General features: G+C 32.8%; 1 protein-coding gene across 1 annotated transcript in view; it reads right to left on the bottom strand.

Moving 5' to 3' along the window:
• LOC105338770 (uncharacterized) overlaps nt 1-17,518 on the bottom strand; it is a 177,928-nt gene that overhangs the window by 14,519 nt on the left and 145,891 nt on the right. The window contains exons 61-67 of the mRNA XM_066065791.1: nt 17,167-17,334; nt 16,866-17,027; nt 16,504-16,665; nt 13,125-13,292; nt 12,263-12,421; nt 6,353-6,520; nt 4,276-4,585 (exon numbers count right to left, since the gene is read on the bottom strand). Coding sequence (XP_065921863.1) covers nt 4,276-4,585; nt 6,353-6,520; nt 12,263-12,421; nt 13,125-13,292; nt 16,504-16,665; nt 16,866-17,027; nt 17,167-17,334 — 1,297 coding nt within the window. The remainder of the gene's footprint in view (nt 1-4,275; nt 4,586-6,352; nt 6,521-12,262; nt 12,422-13,124; nt 13,293-16,503; nt 16,666-16,865; nt 17,028-17,166; nt 17,335-17,518) is intronic.

The following is a 17,518-nucleotide window of genomic DNA, read 5'->3' as shown; positions in this document are numbered from 1 at the left end:
CAGGGTTACTATTTTAAAACTGTCGAACCTTCATTATCCAAGGTTATATGCATGATAGTAACCTCACAAATTGAAGCATTGTAGTTCTCGAGAAGAAGATTTTTTAACATGTTACCTTTATATTTCTATAATCAACTTTGATCCCCTCTTGGGGCCCCAGTATTGGTCCGGGGGTCACGATTTTACCATTTAGGAATCTGCATAAGCCAAGGATGCATGCATAGAAATTCCACAAACTATAACATTGTAGTTCTTAAGAAGAAAATTTTTAAACGTTTCCTTTATGTTTTTTAAAATGTTTAAATTTTGAACCCCTCTTGGTGCCCCATCAATTGTCTGGGAGTTACGATTTTTACAAAGTAGAATCTATTATATCCCAAACAGTTGCATTATAGTTCTTAAGAAGAAGATTTTGAAACATTTTCGTATATATGTTAAAATCTAGACCCCTCCTGGGGCCCCACTTTTTGTTCGGGGGTCACGATTTTTACAATTTAGAATCTTCACTCTATATACAACCTTTTGTGTAATTATTGGCATTTTTGGTGCAGTAGTTCTTGAGAAGAAAATTTTTAAACATTTTTCATATGTAGTTCTATGTTAAACTCTGGGGCTGCAGTTTTGGTCCGAGGGTCACGATTCCTACAATTTAGAATCTAATTTAGAATTTAGAACCTATCAAAGGCCAGAACGCCCACAAAGGCCTCGAGCTGACATTTTCTTAAAAATAGGTATCATTAATTTAAATTTCTGTACCAATAGTCATATATCAAATAATATCAGACTAAAAATATTTTGTGTAACTATATTCGTACATATTATAGTATTTATTGCCAAGCAGACACAAACAAATACACATAAAACATGGGTTCATCAACAAGATTTCACATTAGCCCTCACCATGCACCGGGACACATCCGTCCTCGACCAGGGATCCCGTGAGATAGAGATCCGTGCACGCGCTGTCTGAGTTAGGTCGTACGTACAATAAGCCCATTAATACCACAATATGCAACTATATCTATATATGCAATTTTAACATCACCATGTGATTGTATACTCAGTATATTTCCTTATAAAATACCTAGTGATGCATTTGTAATACAATGAATCATAACTCATCATGGTTACAAAAGTCGAAGAAATTTCAAAGTTCAAAAATAAATGATCTTCTATCTGCTTTAAACACTCTTTAAGCAAATTTTATGGTTTCATCATTTGTATACGAGGGAAACACATTAACAGTGTTTCCCTAATTATAATAAAACATACTTTTTTAAAAATTTAATTCCCGTGTGAAACAAGATTATCTATGGTATTGTTGTTTATAAATAAATCCACACCACGTGCGTTGATCTGCTGTATCTATAATGCTCAACCAAACTAGCTGCAATATTGCAACAAAATCACAAGATAAATATATCGCTTACATTTATTTTGGAGACCGTGCCCGATAACAAATCAATTTACATATTAATTTTTATTTTTATCGGGCACGGTATCCAAATTAAATGTAAGCGATAAACTAAAATAATATTTAGTGAATTTTTTCACCTTATTGTATTCATCTGTCATTTCTTTATTAAACAACCTTATACGAGGGTTGTCCCAAAATAGCGTAGACAAGTGGCGTTATTCAGTTAATCGAAGACAAAGGAAGTTGAAATTTGTACCACAAAGGGTTCAAGAAATATGCATTCAAATAATGTTTTAGAATCAAATATAGTTTGAGATTAAATTAGTGAAATGAAATCATATTAGATCAGAATTTCGACATGCGGCGCAATGTCAAAAACAAAAAGGTAAAATCAAGACAATGAAATGAAAATTGCGAGGAAAAGTACTTTTTGAATGAATAAATTCAAATAAAACATACATTGATATTTAATAACAATTCTATTATTTACTTAGAAAATGTTTTGGCAATAACAAAACTTTTAAATATTTTGTAGCGCGTATTGTGACAAGTTGAAAAGTTAACTCGTAATATAATGATGATGTCAGCATTTAAGGCGGCGCAGCAGTAACTGATACAATATTGTAAAGACCATGAAATAAATCCTAAGCGGCTTTGGAGTAAATGAAATTAACAAAATCGATTAGAAATGCGTTTTGTGAATAGGTAGTTAAACAACATTGAAAATATTTGAACAAGTATGATGACAATAAGTGGAAAAAAAAAAAACCCGAAAGATATCAATGGACGTCAAAATGCTGAACGACACATTTCGGCAAGACGGATTAAAAAATATTTTTAAAAAAAACTAAAATATATGTTGAATGTGCACTCAGGGTATAATATCTTTTTCTGAGACATTTTCGGAAATAAAACGTTAATGTTATCGTAAACGATGTGGACGGTTTAGCAACAACGTAAAATTGGAAACTTTCGACGTCGCCCATTGCGCCGCCTGACAGAACTTGTTGTTACAAATTATTCATTTTCTCAAGAGATAAATAAAGTACAGATTTGAATTTTTCAGTATTGTTTGCCAAAGAGTCATTGAAAAAAACATAGAAGTCTAATGAAATTACAGTGAACAGATTTTAAATTATGTGTCCTGTCTACATTATTTTGGGACAACCCTCGTATACTGTCTTATGCAATGAGTTGTCAATAATCAGGGAGACACAGTTGGGTTTTTTGGTGCACAATTTAGTTGAATAAATGGAACAAAAGTCACGAAAACTTTTTTCCTATGTATTTCTATGTTAAACTTTGAACCCCGCCTCAGGCCCCCGTTTTGATCCGGGGGTCATGATTTTTACAATTTAGAATCTTCACTATATATACAAGCTTTTGTGTAAATATTGGCATTTCTGGTGCAGTGGTTCTTGAGAAGAAGATTTTTAAAACATTTTCCTATGTATTTCTATGTTAAACTTTGAACCCCGCCTGGGGCCCCAGTTTTAGTCCGAGAGTCACGATTTTTACAATTTAAAATCTTCACTATATATACAAGCTTTTGTGTAAAAATTGGCATTTCTGGTGCAGTGGTTCTTGAGAAGAAGATTTTTAAAGACACGCACCCTATACTCACTGTTTTGCAATGATCTCCCTTTTGAAAAGGGCTGTGCCCTTTATTTTAACAATTTATAATCCCCTTTCCATAAGGATGCTTTGTACCAAATTTGGTTAAATTTGGCCCAGTGGTTTTTGAGAAGAAGTCGAAAATGTGAAAAGTTTACAGATGGACGGACAGACGGACGGACGACGGACAACAGGTGATCAGAAAAGCTCCCTTGAACCTTCGGTTCAGGTGAGCTAAAAACTAAAAAAAGATCTGGTCTACAAAATCAAATTCAGTTTTCCTTTCAGGTGTGTGGGAGTAAAGAAGATAATTTTTAAACATTATATGCATTAACATCTTTACATCCATTTTGGCCCTGCCCTAGTCAAAACCCATACTCCAGGGGACATAAAATTAAATTTTAGTAGAGGACTTCCTGGTAAACATAAATATGAAGTCAGTTTTTCATACTGATGTGTGAGAATAGAGAAGAAGATATTTAAACATTATATGCCACCCTAGAGCCTGAACCCCTGACACAGGGGTAATGAATTTCACAATTTTGGTAGAGGGCTTCATGGACATTATAACCAGACATTTAGTTTTTAACAAATATATATGGGAGTAAAGAAAAAGATTTTTTCTAAGATTTAATACACTTTTACTATATGGCCATATTGGCCTCACACTAGAGCCTGAGCCCCTTAACATAGAGCCATGAATTTCACAATTAAGATTCCTCCTACCGTAGAGATGCCTCACCCCAAAAATGGTAACAATTAGCCTTGTAGTTTTTAAGAAGTCAAAAATGTAAAATTGTTAATGCACGATGGACGCTGCTGGACAAAAACAGATAGCAATAGGTCACCTGAGTGACTCATGTGACCTAAAAATATGATGTGGACATCTCTTATATATTAAGAATTGATCTGCAATACAAAAACCTCCTATCTTGAAAACTGTAGGAGTTACCCTTTTGGCAAGTGCCCAACATTTTCACCATTTCAATAAACAGCCTTTCCCATCAGTTAAAAACAGAATTGGATATAGCTACTTGCACTTATATTGTCATGGACTAATCTCACTCCCATAACCTTGAAGTGAAGATTACACAATTAAACAAATGTTCTGAGAGTGTTGCAATAGCAATACATTTCCCTTTAAACCCAATTTTTAAAGAAATGTTGTTTTATGTGCTAAATAGGTTTTGACAAAAAATTGGTAAAGATGTTTTTGAAAGAAAAAGGCTCTTTAATATACATACCCCAAATCAGGTATGTTCAATTCAATATCAATAGTTGAAGGTTCTGTTGCTCTCTTCCTTGAAGTTGCTGTCTTGCAGTCTTTGATCGTTACTTCTATAGATGCAAAGCAACTACTGATCTCTGGTAAAATGCAGAGTTTTTTAAAGCGTGTGAGCAATTCTCTGAGGTGCTCTCTAATTTTATCTAAAAGGTTTGCTTTGATGTTATTTCTGACATCTTGATTTCTACAGTCCACTGTAGCCCTGTATTCTAGATTGAATGTATAGGTCTGCTGTACAGGTACTGCAGGGGCTTGTGTTGAACCTGAGTCTAAAAGAGAAAAATAGATAGCTACAACAAATTGACCTTTCATGAACATCTTTAATATATTAAATCTTTACTTGATTTTATAGTTTAACATAGAAATGAAACCACAATACCAAATCATTGTCAGAAACCCAGTCAAGAAGCCAGACAGATGGCTGATTTCCAATGATGATACCAAATGAAATCTGGTATATTGTACATTAAAAAAAATGTTAAATAGCAATGCTGAACTGAACTTTATTTATTTTACAACAATTGACAAACAAGTTCTTCAATTTATATCAGTATCTCTCGATCGTTACGTTTGCAATAAATGTTAAGGCAAGGGGAAGCTGGAGTGTCCAAGAAAACCCATTTGTCCAAGCCAGTGACCATACCCTTTTACATACGATACACCAGATTTCGATCACAAGGATCGAACTGAAATCACAGCAGCAATAAGCAATGAAGTGTGTTGTCCACTATACCAAATGGATATAATTTAATGGGTTGACATGAAATGTTTGCATCAAAAAGACTATCTCAAAGGGATTTGGGTATACACAAGGGATTAGGAACATGATTAAAAGAATGATATGTGATGGTAAATGACTTTTATTTAGCTCATTGAGATTGGTAACTAAAAACAAGTAATAAATGAATTTTATAGATCAAATTCACAAATATTGTAAAATGTAGCAGTGTCTGTCACACATGTCCAAGACCAACTCTGTTGTTGATATTGACGATATCCACAACAAAAAGATGATATCGACATCGATATGAATTTTGAAAAATGCTAGACCAATTATGATGTTGATATCAACGATATCGCACACAACTTGAAAATAATGATATCGATATAGACACAAACTGATGAAGTTGCAAAATCAATTATATTGTCGATATCAACAATATTGTACACAAAATGATGATTATTGACATCTACAGTTATAAATTTCAAGACCGACTAACTATGTATAGGCGATATTGTACACAAAATGACGATATCCTAATCAAAAGGGATCTCTATAATTGCATTAAAACAAATTCAACGATATGAATAAAAATTACAATGTCAACCTCGATATTGACTCTTATGAATTCATTTGAATCCATCGGTAATAAAATTTAATCAATATCAATATTATGAGAAGAAAGTGTATATGATGGTATGTAAGGAGTGTAAAATAATATAATTGCAATAGTCTATATCATCAAAACTTAAGATAAGCATGGTACAGTTTTCAAAAGTACTCGATTACATTCTGCACAAATGCAAGTCAATTTATCGATATGATATATCGACAATAAATATGGACAGCTTTTATTGTGTACATATGCCAATTGATATCATTACGATATCCTTGATATCGACATTAAAATATGGTGAGTTGTAGTATAAATATCGACATAAAATATGGAAAACTTCAAGTGTAAACAAAGGAAAATGATATTGTCGATATTGACGTTAAATGTGGACAGATTTAGTTCTGTACATAAGCAAGTCGATATCAAATTGATATCAACATTAAATATGGACAGCTGTAGTTGTGTACATATGAGACTCGATATCAATACAATATCGACATTAATCTGGCCAACTTAAAATGTGAACAAAGAAAAATCGACATTGATATGAAATCGATCTTAAATATGGACTGCTGTAGTTGTGTACATATGCATTTAAGTTCTATAATATTGAAATTAATGAATCGATATCGATACAATATCATTGATATTATTGATATCGATACTACATCGTGTCTTGGACATAACTGATGTCTGTACCTGGAACTGACAACTTGACACAGGAATCAGATCCCTCTCCATATGTGATGTATCCGGTGGGACACTTGATACAGTATTGGGAAATGGTTTTGTTGGTGTAGAAATCCTTGGGACAGTTTTGACAAGTTTCTGTAGTCCTATCATACTGTTGGCCAGCTGAACATAATTCTGAATAAAAACAAATTTTATGAGAATGCAAAGTTTATGAAGTGTAAATTGTACATATTTATTTTAATCAAATGAGATTTACCTAACCTCTACAGTGCTTAACTTTCCCAAGAAAAGAAGCTTAACTAGTAAGTAATATTCTTCACTCAAACTTGCAATAAGCAGTCATTCCTGGGAACATGTGATTGACTGTCATTTTTCTATGAGATAATTTTACCCACCACATTGCTTATATTCTTTAAAGGGGAAGGAAAGTCAAAAACATATTTTATTTAAATCAATAAAGTGGTTTAAATTATCACATTTAATGCTGTTTTGAAAACAAACCACTTAATTCACCTTTTAATGAATGTTTGAAGTTAAAGAAATTGTATTTACTGGAGGGTGACATGATGAAGAACTCTTTTTGTATTAAAAACAATTTTTATTCTAAGTCAAGTTCTTTGTACCTAAATAAGTATGTTATAATTGTAATCGGGATGTTTGAAATTTATTCTCTAAATTTGGAATTACCATGTCGAAATAACGTTGTCAGACATTTTCTACGATACTTTGCATCTGTGGAAAATTTCCATAACTACGCGGAGATTCCTGCGACACTAACCTCCACTTTGAGATTTCAACAAACATACATGCTCCGTTTAACATTGGTTTGTAATTTAGTGGAAAGACAAAGGTAAAAGAACGGTCTCAAATCGATATTGTTTCAAAATTTTCAGAACTTCTCATTAGCGAATATCATGATTTGCTATACTGACGAATGATGCTATGTTGATAAAACAAACCAGAATAGATGGTGTGACGTCATAGATTAAAGTTCAATGGCAGCTCCCATAGCGGCTGGAAATTTAATCAATCAATTTTATTGATTTATTCATTGTTCCGGAGTTTTTAATGAAAATAAATACGATTTACCATTAAAGTAGATGATTATTAATTGATTTATTGTACAACATATTTTTAGTTTCCTTCCACTTTAAAACAGTTACCATCCATCATACACTACTACTTAATTACTGGTATCTTTCATTTGAAGAGGAAATCAAATTTAGATCAACACCAATCTTTACTACATGTTCATGTATTCTGCTTGATAATTATTTACTGCAGGATTATAATATTTTCATATTAAAAGAAACAGCATAAGTGTCATAAATACATAAATTACCGTACATAATATTTTTTTTAAAATCTCTCTCACGTTGCAACCTAATTTGGTCAATGGTGTAAATATTTAAGAATATATTCACCATATTCATTTTTTAAAACAAAATTTTAAGTTTCTACAGATTGAATACAAATTAATTGGCAAGATAAATTTGTAGAAATAGTTTTTGAACCAATAGTCTTGATATATGAGTCTATATCAACCAAAATAGTAAAAAAAACAACTTCTTAAAAAAGATTTATCTCAATTAAAATCAAAATATTTACGAATATACTCACCATATTCATTTTTTAAACCAAAATATTGAGTTCTTAAAGAATACAAATTACTTGTTATGATAAATATGAAGACAAACATTTGTAATGAAAGTTTTAAACCAATATTCTTGATATAAGAGTATGCATCAACTAGAATGGAAAAAGGCAATAAAATAAACAATTTTTTTTTATTTTTACCTTAATTACAAATCAAAGACAAGTTCTTACATATTCAATTATATAACAAGAGGCCCATAAGCCACATTGCTCACCTAAACAACAATAGCAAAATAAAATCAGCTTTATGGAGTCATATACAAAATATCTGGAAAATGTAATAGAAGAGACCCTGTATAAAAAGATTTTCAAATTTTCTCTGGATATTCTCATTTTAAGCCCCTTTGTAATAGGATGATATCATATCACATATTGAGCATTCCAGTTCTCAAGAAGATCTCAAACATATAAACTTTTATCAAACTTTGAACATCAACCCCTTGTGGGGCCCCAAGAATTGTCAAGGGGCCACAGTCTCTACAATTAAGAATCAACAATATGTCAACATGCTGGCATATATATCATAACATTTGAGTTTTGAAAATAATTCAATTTTTTTCCTATGTAAAATTGGATACCTTAAGGTGGAATAACACATCGTCATAAAATGGTTGACCTCTGATCGAAATGACATTTTGTTTTATTAAAAAGATTTTATCAACGGCAACATATAACTTACTGCATAGCTGAGTGGATATTAAAAGTGTTGGGCTTGTGATCCATACATACCGAGTTCGAATCCCCCTGGGGCTTTTGTTGTTACTTACTGAACAGATTTTTTAAGATATTCATTTTTTATCCCCAATTTGCAAATTTTTCGCTTATTTGACATATGTATAGTTTATTTACCATTATATCTTTCATAATCAAATAATTTACAGTTAATTTGAGTGAATTTTTCCAGGTGTGTTATTCAACCTTAATGTGGCACAACCCTATACCCCGAAATTCATGATATTGACAAACTTGAATCTACACTTCCTAAGGTTGCTTTCATTAAAGTAACAGCTTTTCTAGGCAAATTGTTTTTTAAGATTTGAATTTTTTCTCTCTGTATAAACCTATGTAACCCCCCCCCCCCCCCCCCCCCAACAAAGATCGTGATTTTGACAAACTTGAATCTACACCACTAATGAGGTTGTTTTTACTAAATTTACAGTTTTATTGGCGATTGATTTTGGGGAAAAGATTTTTCTCTATACTTTCCTATGTAAAATTTGACCTGAGGCTCCCATTGTGGCCCCAACTTACCCCCTGAGATCATGATTTGAATAAACTTGAATCTACACTACCTGAGAATGCTTCCACACAGGTTTCAGATTTTCTGGCCAAATAATTTTTGGGAAGAAGATTTTTATTATATTTTTCTAAATACTCTTATAAAAATTGGACTCTCTATTGAGGCCCAAACCCTGGGGGTCATGATTTGAACAAACTTAAATTTACACTACCTGAGGATGTTTCCACACAAGTTAAAGCTTTTCTGGCAAAATGATGTTTGAGAAGAAGATTTTTTTCTATATATACTATATGATACCCCGTGCAAGCACTGGAATTAACAGTTTACACATTATTATCATATAATGCTTATTATGTTGAACCATAGTTTTGTATGTACTTTATCCGATTTTTCCTTATCTTAGTTATTCTTTAAAATTGAAATAAACAAGAGGCCCATGGGCCACATCGCTCACCTGAGGAACAATAGGTATGATAATATCAGCTTAATGGAGTCATAATACAAACTATCTGGACAATGTACAATAATACATGTAGATCCTGTATAAATAAAATCCATTTCCCCCCTGGATATTCTTATGTTTATAATCATTAGTCCCATTTCTAACAGGATGATTTTATAGTCATATCATATGTTGAGTATTGCAGTTCTCAAAAAGATCCTTTACAACAGTTTATATATGGGATAAAAACCTACATCAAACTCTAAACCTTCTTGTGAGGACAAAGAATTGTCCTTGGGCCAAAGTCTTGACAATTATAAAGAATCATCTGGCTGATTAGTTTCTGAGAAGAAGATTTTTAAAGATTTACTCTATATATTCCTATGTAAAACTTCGCCCCCCCCCCCATTGTGGCCCCACCCTACCCCCGGGGGTCATGATTTTCACAACTTTAAATCTACACTACCTGAGGATGCTTCCACACAAGTTTCAGCTTTCCTGGCCGATTAGTTTCTGAGAGGAAGATTTTTAAAGATTTACTCTATATATTCCTATGTAAAACTTCGACCCCCCATTGTGGCCCCACCCTACCCCTGGGGGTCATGATTTTCACAATTTTGAATCTACACTACCTGAGGATGCTTTCACACAAGTTTCAGCTTCCCTGGTTTTATGGTTCATGAGAAGAAGATTTTTGAAAATTTCTCGAAAATTTTCATAAATTCCTAATTATCTCCCTTTGCAAAAGGGCGTGGTCTTTAATTTTCACAATTTGAATCCCCTTAGGCTAAGGATGCTTTGTGCCAAGTTTGGTTGAAATTGGCCCAGTGGTTCTTGAGAAGATGTTGAAAATGTGAAAAGTTTACAGACGGATGATGGACAGACAGACGGACGGACAGATGGACGACAGACAAAATGTGATCAGAATAGTTCACTTGAGCTTTCAGCTCAGGTGAGCTAAAAACAAACTGCATTGTTGGATATTTGGAGAAGCGGGCAGGGATGAAAAATCAGGCTAAACTGAAATGGATAATGGTAATATATTCATGAACGTGCCCTTAATCCTGTTTGTTGCAGCTGACTGAAAAAAACCCTTTTTTATTGTATTTATTTTACATCAGTGAATGGGTATTTAGTGTATCTCTATCTAAATTTCATTCTTTTGGTCAATTTTCAATATAATTTGTATTACTCTCCCCAAAAATAATTTCAGATAAAAGACTGTTTTGAAAAACAATCTGAAGGTTAACCCATTGAAATTAAAGACGTAGAATACAATAATCTGTTAAAAAAGCATGAAATTAAAACATGCTAGGTTATGCATTATTATCTATTTACAGCATATTTTAAACCAAAGCTGTCAGATTCAAAGTATGTGGCCATTGATTAACTCGCCCTACACTTTCCGCCATGATGTCAATTAGTCAACCCGTTTCTGGGCACCCCGTTCTGGAAAGTTCTTTCCATTAATACTAAAATCGCATTAATTGTTCCATTTTATTTATTAACTTTTGTATTTATAGAAGTCCGATCCAAGGTATCTGTCCACGATGCATGATGAACTCCTCCTACACTTTTCGTTAATTAGTTAATCCGCTTTCTTGATTACCCCGTTCTGGAAAGTTCTCAAGCAAATGTGTATCAAAACTAAAATTGCCCACTAAAGAAACGGTTTGACTCATTTTATTTATTCAACATTTGTCAAATCTTAACTTCTATGTATTCTCTAAATAGGCTCACAGTAAATATATTCACTCTTTACATAATCATTCAATATTATTTCATATCAAGCATATATTTTGATGCAAACTATCCCTGACTTGGATCCGCCAAAGCGTGTCCACCACCTTACTCTCATTTTTGCTATTTTGGGCTTGTTTAACGAAAATGAAAGTAGGTTTTTGATTAATTTCACAATAATTACTTATCAGTTAAAATTCAATTATACCTTACGGACATCATCACGCATAGGCTGAAATACCAAAGGTGTAAGCAAGTACTCTGGTGCAGGCGTTTTGTAGTTTATTTGCAAAATGCCTTAATATAATTTATGAGTATATATTTCTATGTACAAATTTGATCCCCCATTGTGGCCCCACTCTACCTCTGGGAATTATGATTTTTGAAAACTAGAATCTACACAACTTAAGGATGCTTCTACACAAATTTGGCTTTTCTGGCCAAATGGCTATTATGAAGTTTTTAAAATTTTGCTCTATAAATTCCTATTTAAAAATTCGATCCACCATTGTGGCCCAACCCAACCCCCAGGAATCATGATTTGAAGAAATTTGAATCTACACCACTTGAGGTAGCTTTCACACAAGTCTTAGCTTTTCTAACTGCAGGTCTGTAACTCCTGAAAAAAATTCAGATGGCCAAGTTTGTTTGAAATTGGTCCAGTGGAGAAAAAAGTTGAAAATGTAAAAAGTTTACAGACAGACAGACACACAGATGCTGGACAAAAAGTGATCAGAAAATCCCACTTGAGTTTTCAGCTCAGGTGAGCTAAAAACATAATGTATTAGAGATATAAAATATGTGCCCCATGTACCATTAAAATTGCCAAATCACTTACTTATGCAATAACTCTCAGATTTTGCTCCTGTTGTTTCTGTAGTATTTTTTACTGATGGACAGGGTTTGCAGTTTTCCTGAGAAGTAAGATCCTGATACGTTCCTACTGTACAATTTTGGCAACCACCTGCTGAGCGATAGGTCCCTGGCAAACAGTCAGCTACAAAATATATTCTATGAATTTACAGATATTGAATAATAAAATATTTAAAAAAAATAAAATGTGAAAATGTAAAAGTTTACCCTGTGATTGCAGAAAAAAGCTAGCTTGCATACATTAAACAATTTGACTTATGCCTATGATGTAAGAGTATATTGAACTTGCAAAGTACAATCTGTATTATTATTTCTGAAGAAATAATAAGACATCTGTGAGCCAATGCTCACTAGTAATATCCCCGCTCTGATGTAAATATTCAAAATAAGCAAAGTTGACATTTAACAGGAAGTTGGCATCCGATTGGTATAAAAATATATCCCACAATATGGTATGCCTTAACAAATAGCTGTTAAAATTTCAAGCATCTGCAATAAATTGGTGCTGGAAAATCTTTGACGAAAGTGTGAAGACATACAGATTTTCTAAAATGACTATTAACTGCATTAGGATGGTTTAAACCATTTTGAGATCTCCATAAACTGAGTGCTGCAGCTTACTGCTTATGCTGCTATTATCAAATTTACTCATTTATAATAGTCCTATGATACTTCATGTAATATATACACCATTTTAGTTTCAAGTCTAGGGATGAAAGAATTGAATTCATTGAATGATTTGTGAGCCCAGGTGTAAAATGTGACCATAAAGAAATTCATTTATCAAAAAGTGCATTAAAATTCATTAACACAATTAAACAACTTACGAAGAGAGCAGTTACTGACAGATATTGAACCAGTGAATTCTGTTGTTTTTCGACTTGGACATCTGGTACAGGCTTTGTCGTTGCCTATTTCTGATTTGTAACTTCCCAGGGGACATTCTGTGCATGTTCTATTCTTAGACACATATTCCATTCCAGCAGGACAAATGGCTGCAAAAAATCATATAGTTCACAATAACTCCCAAAAAGTGTTACTCTCCTATCAAATGAAATCCTCTCTGATACAACATGTAATATGTTTTACGGTGCGACCGTTGGGGCGAGCACAGCATGTGCTCAAACAGTGTATTATGATAAATCAATACAATTAAAATTAACAAAGTAAATTAATTTTATTGCAAACTAAAATAAAACATATTTATTTTTCAGGAAATTTACATTAATCATAGTTTATAAGATTTGTTATAAGTAGAACAATAGTTCAATCTCAGATACAATGTTTTTGAATAAAAAAGATTTTAATGTAAATGTTCATTGCACTCTATCTCCTCTTTTAAAGTGATTGTAACGTACGTCAGTTCAACCCTTTTTTTTTGTAGTAGACATTTTTTCTTAAAGTTACACACAAAAATTGACTTATCATAGAGCCCCCCATGTTAATTTATTTTTTTTTGCAATTTGCACATAGAAAATCGACTTATAATGGAGTTGCCCTCTCCACTTTTAAAAAAAATTAATTTTAATTTTTTTTTTAATTTACGCTTAAAAAAATTTGCTCATCATATTATAAAAAGAAAATGGAGCCCCCCCCCCCTCTTTAAGTTCCTGGAAATTAACGTTACTGTAATTATAGTGAATAAAATATAATTATGTTAGCATTCATCCAAATGAGTGCAAGATACAACTGTTTCCTACATCTGAAGAAATGTCCTCATTCTTTAGCTTTGCAAGATTTTAAGAGGAATTTCAGCAGATTTACAATAACCTTAGTTAGAGTTATTTCCCCTTATTGTGACGTCAAAGTTCACGTTGGTTATGTGTCGTCTGACTTTGTAAATTAAAACTCCCCTGAGAAATAAAAGAACGCGAAGTATACTGTTTTATTTACTTAAAAAGCATGATATTCTTAAAATTACACATTTATATGTACTTTTGATTCTCGCAAGAGCGTGAGGTTGGAAACCATTGGTACTATGAATTGTAGGTCAAAATTTACTGACGCAAAAAAAATATATATCAGATCAATGTGTAAACCTTTGTGACGTCACTCAATTATCTTTGATTGAGAGTGTACTCAGATGAACTTTAGAGGTACCATTGACTGTATGTCGTATACATCATTATTGTTTTTATTGTCTTGCTGATTCCCGTGAGAGTGTGAAGTGATAAAATTTTGCCATGATTACAGGGAACTACTTGGACGACTAAAACAATTCATTACTGGTCCGATTTACTGACGCCAAAAAAATCCATTGAATGAATGTGCAACTAGTCCGAATTTTCTATTCACACATGCCTTGCCGGTAGATGTTTCATGACATATTACTGGGCTGAATTTGGAAAGCCTCATGGGAACCCATTAATAGTCCAGGGATCACATGCCAGTAGTTCTAACCCATTTTAAACAACAGAGCATCCATCAGGATATTTGTATACTGTAGATTCCTAATTAAACACAAGGAATTAATATCAGCGTAAAATCGCGGGGAGCACCCTTCGCGAATTTTAAAATCTTACCATTATTCTTTGAGAGTTGAGAACCATGAGAAATAAGGATAAAAGTTCCGCTTTTGCAATTTTATATTCTTGCGATTTGATAAAAAACAGCAGGATTGCTGAATTAAGTACTCGCATAATATAAGGAATTTACAGTAGTACGTAGTCTTACAAATTGTAACAGTGTATATTGGTCTTTATAAAGGAACTGCGATATTAGTCAAAATATGCTATTTTGAAGATTTGTAGAGATAACATAACCTTTGCTCACAATATTTTTAAATTGCAAGCATTGATTTAATCTACCGTATTTTTCGGGGCATAGGCCGGTATTTTTTTTCTCCGATGAGCGAGCCCCGGCCTATCCCCCGGGATCGGCCAATTGTAGACTCAAAGTTGAAAAAATTTAACAGTAAAATATAAAATCCACTGTTTTTATCCATTGTACTGTTGTAGCAGTTTATTATGAGGGTTGTTTTTTTTCCATCCGTTTGAACTATTGATCGATAGTTGTCCCGTTGATAATTTTTGTAAGGACATCGTGAGTTATAAAATGTACAGTACTGTACGAGGTATTTCTTTACAACCCCAATCAAAAGAATTTTTTCCCACGTTCGTGTATGAACCCTGGAAACTATTATTGCGTAGTAAAAAAAGAAAACGAAACCGGGTAGAATGTAATATGACGGAAATTTTGTGAATTCTTCATGTCTGCGTTCGTGGGAATCACTGGTCAAGGGTGTAGAATAAATCAAATGCTTTGTGTTTTTACAATTAATTTTCTGTTGGATAAAATAACGGTATTCTGGAGTCGTGTGTATATACAAAGGTGTGAAACCCGTGGCTCAAACACAGCCTGGATACACGTAGTGTACACCGTTACACTTCATTGCATTAACTGTGTTTTTAACATTACAACTTCTCTGCATAACGGCAAGTCACTATTTAATTAATTAATGGAAAGAACACAAATTAAATATTTTATGTTTGGTATTTCGTTTTCTCATTCATAGCGATTACGGGGGATAACTCTATTTGAATATGAAACCACGTGTTGAGCTAATGGACGCCATACCCCGTATTTACAAGTAGCTTTCAAAGTATAACTTGATTAAATGAAATTTAGCAATAAGGTATTAATAAAATATAAAAGGTTTGGTAAAGTATTATACTTAGTTCTACCAGACAGAACCACGGAGGTTGGTGTTGCAATTAAATTTACACTATGTAAAATTACGATACGCAACGATACACCGACGAATACGGGAGACCAAACAGCTACAAAACACAGATGTATTTCTAAAAATTGCTTAAAATATATATGTTAAGCAAATTTAATAACTTTAATTACTCTTTTGACTTTCTACATCGATATTCTGAAAGTATACTTCATACGATGACTTCCTTAAACAGCGGTCATACTTTCACTATAGTAATCATCGATTGAAAATCGGCCTATCCCCCAATTCGGCTAGTCTAAGGAATTTTCTTGAATTTTGTCTAAAAATGAGCAATTCGGCCTATGCCCCACATCGGCATATGCCCCGAAAAATACGGTAGTATTTAAGGACCCAACTTCTATGTTCTTGAATGCAAATCATAAAATTTCACCTATTATCTGAATCAACAACTTCTAAATAATGCTTTAGATATTTTTTCTTCAAATATAAAAAAGAACCATTTGATAAAAGAATTTTTAACTCACGGATACAGTCTGCCTTTGTATCAGTCCCCTCTTGTTCCGTGGTCTGGCCATTATCACATTTGGTACAGTCATTTTCTCCTCTCTTTGGCTGGTAATATCCCATAGGACATTTCATACAAGTGTTATTACTGCTAATCCTCTTTTCACCAGCATCACAAACAACTGCAAAGTAACACATATCATATAAGTATGCTTATACACATGATTCACAAAACATCAAATTGAATGTTATTTCTGAACAATTTTAACACTCTCAGTGATCTTAGAATTATTCATTTAAAATGAAATATTGCAATCTTTATCCTCGGTTGCAAAAAACAAAACTACATTTAAAAATGAAATTGCATTGTATTTAAATATACCAATGGAACAGTTGGAGATTTCAGTAGAACCCATCAGTGATGTGGTAAGGTTTGCTGGACAGGCTGTACAGTTCCCATTTCCCGTCACATCTTTATAGAAACCTTTCATACATGGTACACAAACACCGCTGGAGTTCAGGTAGTGGCCAGGAATGCAAAAAGCTGAAAAGAAGATTAAGTTCTATCTATTCAATTGATTACATGTACTTAATCCTAATATTCAGTTTAGATATGATTACCGGTACCAAGTATTAAATAAATTTTGAAAAAAAATAGTTTTGTATAAAATCAAATGACATACGTTCATTGCAATTTTCTAAGGAAGTTGAAGCAATGTTTGGAGTTAAAAATCCATCTGGACATCTAGAACATTTTAGAGCATTTCCTCTGTCCTTTTTAAAATATCCAGTATCACAAGGCATGCAGCTGTTTTGATGAGCATTACTGTAAAATCCCTTGTCACAGAACACTGTAAACAAATGATTTTTAAGGTCACAAATTTTATAATACTTATCACTTTTTATCATTTTTTTTTTGAGTCAAAACTTAGCATTAAGTTGCTTTTATAATAAAATTTGATATTGAATTCCACAATAGCATATTAGAAAGCTTGTGAATCATAATTTAAATCAAATTATACTAATTTCTATCAC

Source organism: Magallana gigas, chromosome 7, assembly GCF_963853765.1.
Source record: "Magallana gigas chromosome 7, xbMagGiga1.1, whole genome shotgun sequence".
Lineage (NCBI taxonomy): Eukaryota > Metazoa > Mollusca > Bivalvia > Ostreida > Ostreidae > Magallana > Magallana gigas.
The sequence above is the reverse complement of the archived record's forward strand: the minus strand, read 5'-3'. Positions and strand labels throughout refer to the sequence as shown.